Consider the following 16,999-nt stretch of genomic DNA (forward strand, 5'->3'; position numbering starts at 1 on the left):
AGTCAAGAGGCGCTCGAATCTCAGCCATTCAAGTGCAACTTGAGAGACATCTGTCCCTTTCTTCCTCTTCACAGAGAGCTCCTGAGCAAGCTTTGACCACTCAGTGCCGTTTCCCTGCTCCGACCCCCTCCGCCCACTGTCCCCACCTCTCTGGGGACCAGTCCCTGAAGGGCACCTGGTACTCCATCTGCTGGATGCTCGTTTGTCCTCACGCCCTGCCCCACTCCTCCCTCCTCGCCCTTGTGAACACTGTGCAGCTCTCCCACCGTCTCTCCCTTTGGGCTCCCCTGCCCCTGTGTCTCCACATGTTGACGTCCCCGTTTTGCCCACCAGCATCTCCCAGGGAGTCCTCTCTGCTCCCCGTCTTCACGCTGGTGACTCCCAATCGTCATCCCCAGCCTCTCTGCGGTCCCATATCCAGCTGCCCTGGCCATCTGCACCTGGATGTCTTACAGGCCCTTAAACCTCAGTCTCTGAAACTGGACCGCCCCGATGCTCTTCACTTCAGATCTACACGTCTTACCTCAGTGGATGGCATCCTCATCACCCAGTCCAAGCCACAGGGACGCATCCTTACCCCGCCTTCTCCCTCAGTTCATCACCAGTGGTCACTAAGTCCTTCTGATTGTACTCGACTGGCCTCGGCCTGTTTTGTTTTACTTCTGTGCTGCAGCTGTCCCGGTCCTCACTGCCATGGCCTCCTACCCTGCCTAGTGCTTCGTCTCCTTCCTGGCCTTCCCACATCTCCTCTTGCCCAGTTAGTCTCCCTGGCCTCCACTCATCCTTTGTCAAAAAGAATTGAGCACGGGCTTGAAATGTCATTTTCAAAATTAATAAGGATATCTCTCTCTATCTATCTATCTATCTATCTATCTATCTATATATATATATATACACATACATGCCTACTGTATGTATACAGAGATTCTCTCTTTCTCTCTCTCTCTCTCTCTATATATATATATGCATACATGCCTACTGTATGTATACAGAGATTCTCTCTCTGTCTCTATCTGCCTCTCTCTCTATATATATATGCATACATGCCTACTGTATGTATACAGAGATTCTCTCTCTCTGTCTCTATCTGTCTCTCTCTCTCTATATATATATATGCATACATGCCTAGTGTATGTATACAGAGATTCTCTTTCTCTCTTCTCTCTCTCTATATATATATATATGTGCATACATGCCTACTGTATGTATACAGAGATTCTCTGCGCTTGCTCTCTCTCTCTCTCTCTCTCTCTCTCTATATATATATATATATATATATGCATACATGCCTACTGTATGTATACAGAGATTCTCTCTCTCTGTCTCTATCTGTCTCTCTCTCTATATATATATATGCATACATGCCTAGTGTATGTATACAGAGATTCTCTTTCTCTCTTCTCTCTCTCTCTCTATATATATATGTGCATACATGCCTACTGTATGTATACAGAGATTCTCTGCGCTTGCTCTCTCTCTCTCTCTCTCTCTCTCTCTCTCTCTCTATATATATATATATATATATATATATATATGCATACATGCCTACTGTATGTATATAGAGATTCTCTCTCTCTTTCTCTGCTCTGTCTCTCTCTCTCTCTCTCTCTCTCTCTCTCTCTCTCTATATATATATATATATATATATGCCTACTGTATGTATACAGAGATTCTCTCTATATATATATGCATACATGCCTATTGTATGTATACAGAGATTCTCTCTCTGTCTCTGTCTCTCTCTGTCTCTGTCTCTCTCTATATATATATAGATATAGATATATGCATACATGCCTACTGTATGTATACAGAGATACTCTCTATGTCTCTGTCTCTCTCTCTCTCTATATATATATATAGATATAGATGTATGCATACATGCCTACTGTATGTATACAGATTCTCTCTCTCTCTCTCTCTCTCTCTCTCTCTCTCTCTCTATATATATATATATATATATATATATATGCATACATGCCTACTGTATGTATAGAGGGATATGCGCATTTTAAGAATCACTCTCCCACAGTTGAGCTGCTGTCACCTGGGGGTGGAATCTGGCAGCTGCTCCACCATCCATAAGCAGCCTTCCTTAGCTTGTTAGGACAGGACAGGAAGAACAGGGTTATGTGCATGGGAGTCTACTGCAGAGACTTCTTCCACAAGCTTTATAAGCTGGATTTTGGCTGTAAAGCAGAAATTAGCTGAAAAGTAGTTGATCCTTAATTGGGTCAAAATCCTAAAATCCCTTAAAGTAAGAGTTTTTGAAATTGTGGTTTGACATCAGGACTATCCCTGCTTCCCCTCCCAAGTCCACGCTGGCAAGGCTGATAAATTAGAAGAGCCCCACCAACCAAAGGACTGGGCCAGGCCTAACTTGAAAATAGAAATAAAGCAACCATTGATCCTAAACTCAAACTTCACCAGGAAAAAGTCATTTCCCAAATATTTTAAAAAATATTATTTTAGTTGTGGGTGGACACACTGCCTTTATTTTTATTTATTTATTGTTATGTGGTGCTGAGGATCCAACCTAGTGCCTCATCAGTGTTAGGCGAGCCTCTACCACTAAGCCACAACCCCAGCCCCATTTCCCATCTATTTTGACTTTGGCCAATAGCCTAGGACATTTCTTATTAAAATGTCAGAGTTCTTTGATCTTCAAGTCACAGATGAAAATCAGTCTGATCCTATTCTCTATGTTTTCAAATCAGGAAACGTTTCATGAGTGCCTACAAATCTTCCCTGCCCTCAAGGAATGTGCAGCTAGCAGGAGGTGACTGGGAACTGTGAATGGAAATAAAATGAGTAAGAGTTACAAGGCCTCAAGTGGAAAGACTGTTCTGTGGTGCAGGGTCAGAAAGAAAACTGCTGTCTGTGGAGAGGAGGGCCGCGAGCTCTCTCTTGGGCACATAGGCAACACAGCCAGGTTCTCCCAGAGGAGAGAATGATCTAGTGTGCCACACAGTCCAACTTGTAGCTTACCATTAAAAAAAACAACACAACCACCAACAAAATCCTCAAATGAGGGATTGTCTAGAATTTTAGTTACCAAAACCAAATGGAGGGTGCCCATAAAATCTAAAGGTCAATACTTTGCCACTTTTTTTGGACCAATTAGAAGAGTTTTCATTTCTGAAGACTTAGCTGCTGCGACTGAGAAGTCAAAGCTGGGAGGATCTGGCACTGGGGAGTCTTTTTGTCACTGCAGTAACGAAAGACAAGACTGTCATCTTTGTTTGAGGCTGTAGTTACTGTAACTTTGCAGAACCTGACAACCTGTGCCCAGACACTCAAGTCTGTATCATGATGAGGAGTATCAGTTTTTATAATGACGCAGAAAACAATCTCAGCTGCAGCCCAAGTTGCAGTTAATGGAGGCTCCTCCAGCTGCTGCTCAGCACAGCTGCCATCTCTCCACTGGGGGACAGCGGGTTCCATGTGGCAACAGCCCCCACGTGACCTTTACCTCAGTGCCACTGATTGCTTACCACCTCAGTGCCACGCACTGAGAACTCCTCCATCAAGCCACTGCTGCAGGCGGAGCCGCTCCTCCCTAATCCTACAAACATGCTGGAATTCTTTACTTGGAAATAATCACCCGAATCAATAACCATGAAACTCAGCCAAACCTTGATGCTCCCTCAGGCTACCACCATCCCAGCTTTCCCTTCCTGGTCAAAACCCTCCACACACCACCCATGGGGCCACCTGTGCCATACTTTGTAATCCATGAAGTACTTTTTCTGTTCTCAGTTTCTCTTCATTCATTGATGCTTTCTTCCATTTATTCATTCATTCCCTCATTCTTTCACTCACTCATTCACTCATTCTTTGAACACACAGGAGTCTGGAATGTGCCGGCTCTGTGCCAGGTGTAGGGATGTGGAGGTGAACAGAGACTCCCTGTACTTTCCTTCAGAAAGCTGAGGGTTTCTGGATGGACATTCTCTTAAGAACCCACAGCCCCACCCTTTGCCAGGTTGGAAGGGATCCAGCGCACACTCTGGGGGGAGGGGAGGAACGGGAAGCTTGTGGGATTCGGTTCCTTCAGGAATCTTTGAGAAGATGAGGCCATTGTATAAACAACTTGAAACAAACTAGAATGTAGCAAGGCCCATGATAAAAGTCCCAGCTAAATGACCTGTGAGTTAGGAGACATATCAAGGCAGACTGCAAGGCGCTCCTGGCGCTCCTCCGGCTTAGGCTCAGTTGTCCCTTCTTCTTCCAGAGATTATTGAAAGTGTGGGAAGGGTCGGTGGCATTTGTGGACTTGAAAACCGAGTCCTGCAGGCCATCGTTTGTTTGGGGTCCCTCAAAGAACCAGCAGCGGCCTGCCCCCAGGATGCCCAGTCCCCATCCCTAGCCCAGTGCTTCATCGTCAGACGTAGCTGCCTGGTACAGACAGCGCACTCCGTGGGATAATTGCATTTTAATTGAACTGTCTGTACCACTCTGCTAACGCCTCTGCAGAGATGGGAGAACGTGTAGCTTGATAAATAAAATCATTTCTGCTAATAATTGCTTCCACATAAGGATGAGGGATCTAACTCTGGGAAAGGTCCCACTGGAAAGCATGTGATCAGACTTGTTAACTTTTTTCTCATTTTTCCCTTTTATTTCACAATTCGAGGTGGATGTGGACTGCCCAGTATGTTCTCCTGTCCAAAGTCAGTGCACCTGCCGGTGGGTGTGTGGGCGGGCGGCTTCCCTGTCTCTGGTGCCTGGCTTGGGGAGAGGGGGCTGTGGGTTCTCCTTTCCATCTTCCATGGAGAGAGCGCTGTCCGCCGTGCGTGTAGTGTGTCCAGAGACTGTGAAGCAGCTTTCCTCTGGAGGCACATGCTTTGCTCCTGGTGTTGCCCCAATCTGGGATCAGGGAGCCTGGGCTTGGCCGGCGCGTTCCATCTGCCGGACAGTCCTCCTGGCTGGGAGACAGTCCGAGCTGCAGACTGCACAGCCGCAGTCGCCTGAGAGCAGGCCTGCCCCGGGCTTCACCCATCTTTTTCAACTGCCTCCTTAGGCTCTGAGAGGCAGGATGCCCTGGGTCAGCCCAGCGTCAGTCACATGGACCACGCCGTCCAGCTGGGTGCTCCAGGTCATTCCGGAGAAGAGGTGAAATCCCTGAGCTCAGATTTTCTCAGCCAGAGGAAGAGGATAAGAGCAGTCCTTCCTGGGGCACTGGGAGGCATGAGTGGAAACACTTAGCGCAGCACCCAGCGCATGAGCAGTACCCTGTGCCATCCCCTTCCCATTACTGTTCGGTCCACATCCCATCGTGCCTGTGTCTCTCATCCCCGCTTCTCCTACTGTGCGGTAGGTTCCTGATGTCTGACTACACTCGGGACTGACGCCGGGCTAGACTCAGGTGGTCCAGGGCTCACACGGCCCTGACAATGTATGATGGACAGGAGGAGATAATGTATCTCTACTGCTTTCATTGGGTATTTTATTAAGCCCTGAAAACAGCACCTGTTTGCAACCACATAGCTGCAGGTTGAATTAATGGTGTCTAAAATGTAGTATTCCTTTTCCTAGAAGGAAAATGCTGAAGAATGAAGTGGAACCGTGATTGGAAACCCATGTGTTTCACATTTGTTCTGTACGACTGGTCGTAGAGTCTAAAATCGAATCTTAGCTCTTAGGCATCCCCCCCCATTTAGGGAGTGTCTGGGCCACCTCCCAGGTGACTAGAGGTGATGTGTGGGTACCTGAGCTCCTCCCACCTAGGGGAGGTGTGAGCCTCAGGCTGTGGGGTGACAAGGGTCCTGAATCGAGAAAATCCTTTGAGTGTGTAGACACCCCCAGCCTGCCCTGTGGAACGCACAGGCTTAGAGCAGGTGAGACTTAAGTGGAGCTGGAGAGGCTCAGAAGATGGGAGCAGTGGTGACAAATGACTGACACTAGGCCGCAGGGGAGTTTTGCTGTCGACCTCTAGTTCCTCCATTCCAGTGCCACCCTCTGAAAGAGGGGATCTGGGTCTGGGCCCTGTGTGTGTGTGGATCATGACTTCCGGGTGATTTGAAAGGCATTGCTATCGTGGGGAACCACGTCTTCACCTTGGTAAGATGGAAGCTTCCTTCTCCTCCTATTTTCCTTTTTAGTTCACCTTCTTGTGCTTTCTCGACAGTTCGCAAAGGTTACCGGATCCAAGCCGACAAAGAGAGAGACTCCATGAAGGTCCTGTACTATGTGGAGAAGGAGCTGGCTCAGTTTGACCCAGCCAGAAGGATGCGAGGCAGATGTGAGCATCTGTTGGTTTTCTGTGCTCTGCGTCACACAGGACTGAGTGGCTGTTCCAGCAGCGACGGGGCCTGCAGAGCCACAGCTATTGGGGTGCTAGCAGCTCTCGTACACCAAAGGGAGCACAGGGGCTTCTGGGGTGAAGAGCAGGGCAGTCACGCACCCTTGTTTTATGTTGGGTGTCTCCAGGGCACAGCCAGTATTGAACACCTGGCTTCCTAACCCTACGGTTAGAAGGAGTTATTAAACACCGTCCCCAGTGTCATATGCAGAGCAAGGACAGCATCTGGAGCCTCAGCGATAGTTGTCTTCCAGCATGAGGGGCCCAGCCTTGAAGTGAGCCTCCCACTCACCTCGTGAGAGTCAGAGGAGCCTGACACAGTGACTCTGGGAAAGGGAGCTGCCTTCCCCCAGGTCCCAACGTGGCCACTGAGGGCTGGGAGGAGGCTGCTCCTCTCCTCAGAGAACTTGTAATTACTAAGTCTGGAGATGGTGGGGCCCCAACCTAACTTACACACAGCCCTTGGAGACTCTCAGCTGACAGAGCTGATTCTTTGGGGTGGATTCCAAATGACTGTCTGTCTTGGGATGCAGAACAGAGCAGGCTGAGGGGGATGGCTGGTTACCAGAGGGTGCTGGCAGGCATGGCAGTGGGTCACAACGCGCTTTCTTTGAACCCTCTTCTTCTTGGAACCAAAGACAGACTTGATGGAATTGTTGGGGAAACAGTCCCAGACTACAGGAGCTTTATTCAGATTAAGGACAACATATTCCACCCAGTTTGCAATTCTAAATCCAGCCGTCTGCTGTAGCCCTTGCTGCACCCTCCCACCTAGCGGTCTATAAAAAGACCATCTCCAGATTGGAATGTCAGGAATGCAGATGTCACTGCACTTGACAAACTAGTGGTAGCAGTGTTGTCATGGATCCCTGTAAGGGGCAGACAGAGTTGGAATCCAGAAGCCTGGGCAGGAAATCTGTGCATCTCACAGCTCAGAGAAAAAGTTAACAATTAAGATTAAAACTAAAGAATGGATTCTCGTCCAGGTGGTGACTCCCTTGTCTGATTGACCCAGATGGTCTCCAGGGGCCAGCCGGTCATAAGGTAGTGGAAACTCAGAGTTACTGGGGACTTTAGGGACTGCCTGGTCAACCTTTGCAGTGTAACCATGAGGAAACAGAAGGCCAGGGGACAGTGACAGATGCAGGTTGGAACCCAGCTCTTCTGAGTCCCAGTCTTGTGATCTTTACCAAAGAAGCTTGTGAGCTGTAGTTTCTGGGGCGACCACAGCCTCCTTGTTCCTAGGGCTGCAGACTGCTGCGACTGGAAAGGACTCTGAGGTTGTTGGATCCGGAGGAGGACAGTGAGGCAAACAGGAAAAGTGGCCAGCACCAGTACTCAGGGCCAGTGGGGGGCGGGAGCCCAGATCACTGGAAGCTGCGCGTTGACATTATAGTAACTATGCATGGAGGTGAAGAGGAACAGAGCCTGCTCTACTTTGAAAGGCTGGTTCTGTTTCTGAAGAGCAAAGTAAACCCTAGGGTGGGTCCCAGAATGGGCCCCTCCTGGAGGTCTTGTAACATGGATCTCATGGTTTCAGGTTAAGCAGGGAGTCAGGCTGGGAGTCTGAGGCCCAGGTCTAGGCAGGATGGTCCTTATTTGCCTTGCCCTTTTGAGTGGTAGGTTGCTCCTGGGATGTTTCAAGTCCGAACATTCTAGAGCAGGAGTCAGCAAACAATATCCCCTGCTCCAAAGATGTCCCAGCTTCTGTTTTTGTAGATAGAGACTTACTGGAACACAGCCATACCATGTCACTTATATATACTCTTTGACTGCCTTCATGTAGGATGGTGGAATTGAGTGGCTGTGACATGGTGGCTCACAAAGCCCAGCCCTTCACAGTTTGCCTACCTCTCCTTAGAGCTACCTCAGTGGCTGTCTCTGAAGTGGGGATGCTGACATTTGTGTTCAGTGGCAGCAGTTTTAGTGTAATGCACATCCTGGACAGTTTGTTCCATGAGTAGGGAAACAGGGATAGCTCTCACTACCTGAGGGATGAAAAAGGTCATGTTTCCTGAAATTTAAGGAAAGGTGTGAGCCAACAACATTACTTTACAGAGGTCTCATCTAAATTTATTTTCTGTATAGTTCCTAGGAAATTGGAATTCATAGGAATCATAAGAAGGAATATTCTAGAATTGATTAATCAAAAGTATCTCAGTTATTTTCCTTTAAAATAAGCAGAAACTTAGAGAAAAGTTTCTTAAGAGATAGAAAACAATTAAAAATCAGATTATAATTCAAAACCAACTGATCACGTGATGAAACCTAATGGCATTCAAGGTAAAGGCTGTGTTCCTGGCAAGCAGGGGCTAGGAGGTTTGGTGTGGGGGAGGGCCTGTCGCACTGCTAGGCAAAATTCTCTGTTCTTCCCAGGACTGTTGGAGCTCAGAGGGGAAAATCAGAGGGAACCTGAGACACATTGTGCTTCCCACATCTTATCTTGGCTTACCTCTTGCTCAATAGCCAGGCTTTAAACCTAGTAAATATTGTTTTTAATAATATTTTCAAAGTCCTAATGAAAAGATTTTGGAAAACAAATGGATTCTGTTACATTACAAATAGGTTCACTCAATTTATTTTTTTTTAATAAAATGAAATTCAATCCATTTCAAAGCTCTGTAAACAGCAGCCCCCTCCATCCCCAGCCCCCCGCTTTAACTTCCCAACTGTGGTTCTGATCCTTTTTTTGCAAGTGCTTTGCAAAAAGCCCCTTAGGGAAGGAGGGAGCTGTGACTAGACACACACCCTCCCATTATTAGGCTGGGACCAGAGCACAGATGGAGGCCCACAGGCCACAGGCACCCCCTGTCCTTCTCACACCTCCAAACAGCAGCTTGCCCATGGCAGCCACACACTTGGAATGCTCCTGGGCCACGGGAAGAAGTCTCTCCAGGCCTGGAGAGTGGATTTGGTGCCACTTGGGTGAGTGTGGTCTAAAGGTAGGCGTATGGATGCTGGCATGCACTCCCCTTGACCTCGTGGGCTTCTTGCTGCGTGGGGAAGGGCTCAGTGGAAAGTGGGCAGAAGAGCAATCCTCGAAGGCCTGTGGCAGTATTGGCTCTGGAGGCCCCATCTTGGCCCTGGTCAACAGCAGGGAAGATGCTGTCAGATGTGCTTCTCTCTCTCGTTGTCCCTTTTGGTCCAACATACCTGGGATTATCACAGCTCACCAAATAATTATACAGGAAAAAGAAAAATACATGGATGATGATGTGCCAGGCCAGCTGCAGGGAGCCTGAGTTCTGGGAAGTTAGCCTTAGGTGGAACAAAAACAATTGTTCTGCTGTTCCAAGAAGAGGCAGGACTCCTCCCTCTCAGTAAGCAGGTAGGCTTCCCACTGGAGCCAGTTCCTGCTGCCAAAAACACAAATACCACCTGCAGGTGAACAACCCACCCTTGACAGGCCTGACGCCCCCAGCCGGGAGTTTGTGGAGCCTCTGGTCTCAGCCCTTCCTATCTAACACGGAGAAATCTCTGTCCCTGCAGATAACAACACCATCTCAGAACTCAGCTCCCTGCATGAAGAGGACAGCAGCTTCCGCCAGTCTTACCATCAGATGAGGAGCAAGCAATTCCCCGTGTCTGGGGACCTGGAGAGCAATCCTGACTACTGGTCGGGTGTCATGGGAAGCAGCAGTGGGGCCAGCAGGGGACCCTCAGCCCTGGAGTATAACAAAGAGGATCGGGAGAGCTTCCGGCACAGGTGATGGCCGCCAGGGGGCTGAGCAGAAGCAGGTAGAACTGAGATTGTTGCTAAACAGCACCGTCCCTCCTTCTGGGTCTCTTTCCATCCTGTGGGGAGCTTCCCTCTCTCACATTTATTAATCAAGGGGACCTTAGGACTCTTGAAGGGACTGCATAGAAGTAATCATTCGAGGCCTTTTGAAAATGTGAACTCTGGGCTCCTTAATGAACCTTCACGTATCTCTGCCCTGATAACATTTTATCCTATAATCTCCGAAAACTCCCATCATCTCCGTGGTTTTTGATCATTTGTTACCTGAAAGGTAAAACGCCAACGCTTTATAATGTTGCACTTAATTCTCGTGACTCACAGGCAGCCACCAGTAATATACCATTTTAAGTTGGGAAGGCAAATTTCCATATGCTACGGCACTTACCAGCCTGATAAGACCAAGCATAGGGAGGCTGAGTCTACCCAGTTCCTGGACGCGACCCCATGAATGGCACTTACTGCCTTTACCTTGAAGGACAGTCGACATCGCCTCTCACTCTCACCAACTGCAGGGGTCCCTCTGCCCAAGAGGTAACTTGGCCCTTGGCTGGAGGGCGAAACAGGCCGCTCAGTGTACCCCCAAACTGCAGAGGCTCCTGGGGCCCCAGCCGTGCGCGCTGCCGCTGGCTGGGGCGTAGAGCGGGTGGCGTGAGACGCGTGGCCGACCAGGGCTCATCATAACGATCAGAAGGCGTGTTTGGGCCCTTGCTGGACAGCGGGAGGTGCCCAGGAGCTGGTGCGCTTCTAGGCCAGCCCGAGCCCGCCCGGGCCGCGGTTCTGACCACTGACCCACCACTCCTCTGTCCGCAGCCAGCAGCGCTCCAAGTCCGAGATGCTGTCGCGGAAGAACTTCGCCCCCGGGGTGCCCGCAGTCTCCATGGACGAACTGGCGGCCTTCGCCGACTCCTACGGCCCGCGGCGCCACGCCGACGGCAATGGCCTGGAGCCGCGGGCCGGCAGCCGCTTCGAGCGCGCGCGCACGGGCCTCCTCCAGGACGGGCCGCTGGAGGAGCTGTACGGGCGCGGCCGCAGTCGCGAGCCGCTGGACGCAGAGCGCGGCTGGCCGGAGGACGCGCCCCTGCCGCGCCTGGTGAGCCGCACGCCGGGCACCGCGCGCAAGTACGAGCACGCGTACCTGGGCGGCGCGTCCGAGCGGGCCGAGGGCGCGGGCCGCGGCGGCAGCCTGGAGACGCCCGCGCGGCGCGGCGCGCAGCTCGGCCCGCGCAGCGCCTCCTACTACGCCTGGTCGCCGCCCGCCCCCTTCGAGTCCCGGCCCGGCGACGCGGAGCTCGAGCCCGACGACACGCTGCCGCCCTACAGCGAGCGGGAGCTGAGCCGCGGCCCGTCCTGGCGCAGCCGCGACCTGCCGCACCACGGCGGCTCGGAGAAGCGCAGGAAGAAGGAGCCCGCCAAGAAAACGGTGGGCGGGGGTCGCGGGGGCGTCTGGGTCCTCGCGGGTGCCGCGGGCGAAGGGAGGGAGCACGTGGCCCTGCAGAGTTAGGATGGGCAGAAAGCTTTGAGCGCGGGGGTGCTGGGCGCACTCTCCCCATCGCCCGCCCGCTCTGGGAGGGGAGAGGGTTCGTAACTCGCAGAAAGTTCTTGGAAGAGCCCCCATCCAGAGAAGGTTAGGAACCCCTGCTCTTTACAAAGGACAGCTTGCTTTTTCTTTCCTCCTTTGACATTTTATTGAGTGTAAACTGTGTACTGTGCCTCAGGGATGTGCAGGAAATCCTGGGTCCCAGCTGCCCAGTTCCTTTTTATTCCCAACCCCCCCCCCCTCCTTGAATGGTTATGTAGACTGTTGCTGTCGAAGTGCAGACAACCCGCTCTGTCCCTCAGCCGCTGAACATGAGACCTGGACCTCAGACAAACACCGGGGGTCTGTCCCAGATGTCCACAGTGAGGTGCCAGAGTGGCTTCCAGCCACTGCCCCTGATCAGTTACCTCGCCTCCCTGCCATGTAGCTTTTCCGGAGTCCAAGGGAGATTTTCCTTAGTGTGGAGTATAGGGAGAAGGAATAGCAACAGAAAAAAAGGCTTGACATGTCATTAGTCCCTCCAAACAATTGCCTTTTGTTTTTTAAATAGAAGAAAGCAATGGCCAAAGTACTGTGAGTAGGGAGGAAACTGTCAGGGGCTTCAGGTCTATAGTACACCATCCTCCCTTGTTACTGGGAGCATGCGGTAAACATAGTAGCTATTCTTAAGGTGGTGGTAAGTTATTCTGCAGGCAGGGAACAGAGTTCTGTCTGCTAGCTGTGGGCTTCAGCCCCGTTTCAGGCTTGGGGACATCAACACAAGTTCAGAGTCAGGATGTGCCTGCTCTGAACAGGTTCTGGACTCCGCCCAGTGAGCCAACCCTTGTGTTGTTGCTTTCTTTAAGTATCTTCTAGTTTAATGTTGGACTCTTTCTGCTTTTCCCCAGAGTGAGTTTCCAACCAGGATGTCCCTTGTGGTCTGATGTTTTCAAGATGTCTTTGGAGGACCAGAAGTCAGACACAGACTACAGCGACAAGATGCAAGCCAGCAGGCCAGGACCTTCTCTGGCCACCACCTTGGAAGATCTACTCATCTCTGCTTCGGCCGGGGACAGGAGGCAGCCTTTCAGGAGGCTGATTCCAAACCTCAGTGCCCCTCTAGCTGGTTTGAGAAGCTCATCAAGAAGACCACATGTGCAACAGTGCACACCGAGTGTCTCCCCCAGTTTCCCCTGCCCAGTCTCCTTCCTGAGTGGAACCAGGACTTCACTTCCTAGTCAGAAAGAGTCAGCGCCCTGGACTGCTGGTCTCCAGAAACTGCCTGAGCCTACAGTATGCTTTTCTGTACTCCCATGCTATGCCTGGCAACTGAAGAATGTACTGCCATTAGAAGGCCCGCTGGTGGGCAGAGATAATTTCAAGGCAAAATATCCCTTTTACCCCAATGCTTCCCAGTCACTAGCCAGTGACTGTCACTACACTAGAACCAGAGAGCTTCTGGTGACCTCAGTGACAGTGACCTCCCAGACTATCATAGAAGTGGCTTCAATTTGCTGTTCTGAATCACAGTTCTCCAGTGACATAACAGAGTAGTATACCATTTTGAAAACCTGTCTAAGTGGTATTTCTTTTTTCATTCTGAGGACATAACACTGCTCTTTCTCATTCTGCTGCACCTGTCAACATCTGAGTCTTGCACCTTATGGACTCTTCTTTTCCTCTCCTCTCCTGGACTTGCCATAGGTTGGTGCCATATACAAAGCCCCACCTGTCTGCACTCTGATTAAGTTGTCATCAGGTGCCTTTGGTAATGCTTAAATTGCACACATGGATGAGAAGAGAGAGAAAACAAGAGGAGAAATAAGTTATGCACAATGGAAAAGAATGAGAAAGAATTCGAGAGGAAAAGAATGCCCAGTCTGATTATGTTTTGAATGTGGGGCATCATCCCATAATTGCCACTCAGTCTTTCCTGGTTTTCATTTACTGAGTTCTTTCTGCCACCCTGGTTCTGCCATGGTTGGGGGTGAGCCCGCAGCTCTTGGCATCACTGGGCTGCCGGCAAGGATGCTTTGGCAGATGACGGGTATCGTCTTCTCGGAAAGGAGCCCTTCCTGTTCCTACTCTTGCCTAAATCCCAAAGCAAGAACCTTTTGGATTTTGTAATTTGTAGATTGCAAAAATAGCCAAGAACTTTTCCCTTCTCACTGAGAAGTGGAAGTCTTTTTATCCACCCCTGAATTTGGAGTTGGCCAGGTGGTTTGATCTGACCATGGCCCAGTAGCAAATGTAACCTAAGCAGAGACTTGAAAGGTTCTTGTGCATTCAGTTTGTCCTCACTTGCTGCTCTTGGGAACCTTGCAGCCACCACCAGGAGAAGGAGCCTGGACTCTCCTGCTGCATGATGAGAGAAAAGGGCCTCGTTACCCTGTCCCCCTGTGTGACAGCTTGTCTGCCCTCCGCTGATTGCAGATGTGAGAGTCCAGCCAAAACCATGGAAGAATGGCCTAGCTGAGCAGGGCCAGCTGCTGATCCCTTCTCAAGGCAGGAGAAGTTGGTGCACCCTCTGTGTTCATTTTTCTTCAAAGACAAAACTGACTCTTCTCATTGGCATGTTCTGCCCTGATTCTATTCCTCCATCCACTTTAGGTGTCTCTCAGCCTCCACTTCCTTTTTATCACAGCCTTTCACCCTGTGCTGTTGTGATGGAACATGTGGCTGGGTTGAGTCACCAGAGGAGGCTCGTCCTGGTCGTCTCCGAACCCAGCAGTGGTCCATTCCCTGTCCGTGGGTCCGTGGACAGCCTCTGAAGAAGCTTGCTCAGCACCTCCTTGGTCTTCTCCAGAGCCACCTGCCAAGACCACAGAGTGCCATTCTAGTTTCTGTTCTTCATGACATTTTCAAAAGGTCCTTCATGTACAGTGTTACAAAGAAGCAGCTGGGGAGGATCAGAGGGATGAGCTGGATCACTGCACAGAGGAGAACTGGCCTACCAAAGGACTTCAGGTCTCTCTGGCCTGCCCCAGAGGAACCATGAGGACAGTTCAGCCCAGTTCTGGCCCTTCCAAGGGCTGGAAGACACAAGCCATAACCCTGGTGCTGAGTTTCAGACTTGACAATGTCCCTGGCCTCGGAAAGCCTAGGTCTGGTCTATCTGGGCCCCAGTTCAGATGGAAAATGCTGCCAGCCCTGGATCTCCCTTGCTCAGGCCATTCTGCTGAGCACTGGACAGCTGACTGCAGTGGCCATTACGGCTTTATAACTGAGCACTGTGCCAGGCTTCTCACCACCAAAGAGCCCCACAGCACCAGCTGCAGAGACCCAATGTGTTGCTTTGTAAAGCCAGGGACATGTGAGATTTTGGTGACAGTTGAGGAGAGCAGTGGGAAAGAGTTATTAAAATTGGATGCCTACAATTTCAAAGACCACAAAACTAAAGACAGGAAATAAAAAATGCAAAGGTAGAGGGCTGTGGAAAGAACCTAGCAGGTGGTGGAATTGCTGGAGTCACACAGGGGCCAGCTTGTTCTCTGTGGGGCTGCAGGAGTCACCCATCAGACAGAAGGCGGCCGTCTCTGGGTGTGTAACAAGGTGTAAGGTGAATAAACAAGGCAAAGCCAGCTCTTCTCAATGCCAGGCTCTTTTCTCACCTCCTTTCTTCATTCCCCCTGAAGACTGCGTCCTGCATAGGAAGGGCCTGGATGCTAGCATCCTCCCTAGGTTTTATTGGGGCTTAAGTCCTGTGTAAGACGTGGTCTCCGTCCACTGGGGCCATGCAGTTTAATAAGGGAAATGAGATGGGCCCGAGAAAGAATTGGAGTTCGTGCACAGGATAGGAAATAGTGCTACGGATAAATTACATTAAACCCAGAGATTTAAAAGTTTCTTTAAATGGGAATATTTTGATATTTAAGTGTTGTGTGTGTTTGTCCATCATCCCATTAAAAGACATGCTCAGTCAATGATCTGAAAAGCCAGTCTTCAAAAGTCTGAACTGAAAAGAGGTGAACTGGGTTGGGGAGTGGGCCGAGCGGCAGGGGGCCTGCAGCCTGCGGGCCCTCTTGCTGCCAGGTATGCTGGTGTGAGCTGTGTCCACCTCTCCAGGCTCCACTCTGCTCGGGGGGTTGTGCCCACCTTGCCCAAGGCAGGCAGGTTCCACCATGGCCTCTCATCTCTCAGAGTGTACTTGTTCTGCACTTGGCCCAGGACTGGGCACACCAGAATGGGAAGGGGCTGCCTCCCAAACCCCAGGCACATCTGTATGTATTTCCAATAGTCTGCAAAACGTCGTGTAAATACCCCAATCAGGTGGCCTTTAAGAGAGGCTGAAGAAACAGGTATGGTTAGCATTCACCCACACCTTTCTAAGAGAGGGAGAAACATCACCCCCATTAGTGAAATCACAAGCCCGGTCCCTCTTTAGCGTCCTGCTGAGGTCTTTCCTGCAGGATCATGGTCACAGATCGCCTCACACTGAGAGAGGCATGACTGCTGCTGATTACAAGGTCCCGGTGGGGCCTGCCTTGATGAATGGGGGTCTGGAGCCAAGAGCTGCACTTGGACTTGCGTTTCAGGAGAGTCCTTTGATGGGGTGCCTTTGGGGGTGCTGCGCTGGGTCCCACCTCCTCCTAGTGCTGCCTGAAGCTTCCTGGGGTGGGGGGTGGGTTTTTCAGGTGTCTGGTGAGGCCCCTCCCACTGCCCTGGGGCTGGCAGCAGGGAGGCACCCACACCTTGATGGTGACCTGGAGACTGGCCAGAGTGGAATGGAAGGGAGACGAGGGGGGAGGAGGAGTTAGGAGCCCGCTCCCAGCTTGCTCTAGTGCCTGCATTCCCAGAATAGTGATCTGTTGTGACAGTCTCAGCTCAGACAACAAGAATTACAGGTAATTTTCTCATTCCCTTGATGCCATTCTGAGCAAAACTTAGATCATGAATAGAAAGAAGGGAGGCCATTGGGGAATGGCAGATGTAAATTATTTTTCAAAGCATGCAGATTATTAGCCTTGCTAGTCCAAAGTGGAGTGGGCAAGAGTATAAAATCTACATTATGTCTCCTTCCAAAATGGGATTGAGGCATTGCCTGAATCCAAAAGGAGTTTGAAATAGACTTAGAATTGTAAAAATTCAAATTCAATAAAATAGTAGTCCAGATTCTTAAAGCCCTAGAAGAAAAAGAGCCTATTTTTTTCCTATCCTACCTCCCAGTCACCTGGGAGGCTGGTGTGTGACACTCGAGGTCCAGGCCGGGGGCTCTGCCAGATAGTGGAGCTGCTTCAAGAGCATCCTGAGTGGAGGGCTGGGCGTGGTGGCCCATGCCTGTGGCTCGGGAGGCTGAGGCAAAAGGATCCAGCCTCAGCAAAAGTGAGGTACTAAACAACTCGGTGGGACCCTGTCTCTAAATAAAATTGTTGAGAGCCACAGCCCAAGGGGCCCCAGCAAACTTCTAGCTGCCAGCAAACTTCCAGCTGCCAGCTGATGATTG

The 16,999-nt window shown here is 50.6% G+C and overlaps 1 protein-coding gene across 2 annotated transcripts in view; it reads left to right on the forward strand.

Moving 5' to 3' along the window:
* Ildr2 (immunoglobulin like domain containing receptor 2) overlaps positions 1-15,479 on the forward strand; it is a 56,174-nt gene extending 40,695 nt beyond the window's left edge. For both annotated transcript variants that reach the window (XM_027922856.3, XM_071600362.1), the window contains 4 exons: positions 6,128-6,241; positions 9,791-10,007; positions 10,851-11,460; positions 12,465-15,479. In XM_027922856.3, coding sequence (XP_027778657.2) covers positions 6,128-6,241; positions 9,791-10,007; positions 10,851-11,460; positions 12,465-12,500 — 977 coding nt within the window. In that variant the 3' untranslated portion in view covers positions 12,501-15,479. The remainder of the gene's footprint in view (positions 1-6,127; positions 6,242-9,790; positions 10,008-10,850; positions 11,461-12,464) is intronic.
* The last annotated feature ends 1,520 nt before the right edge of the window (positions 15,480-16,999 follow it).

Source organism: Marmota flaviventris, chromosome 12, assembly GCF_047511675.1.
Source record: "Marmota flaviventris isolate mMarFla1 chromosome 12, mMarFla1.hap1, whole genome shotgun sequence".
Classification (NCBI taxonomy): Eukaryota; Metazoa; Chordata; class Mammalia; order Rodentia; family Sciuridae; genus Marmota; species Marmota flaviventris.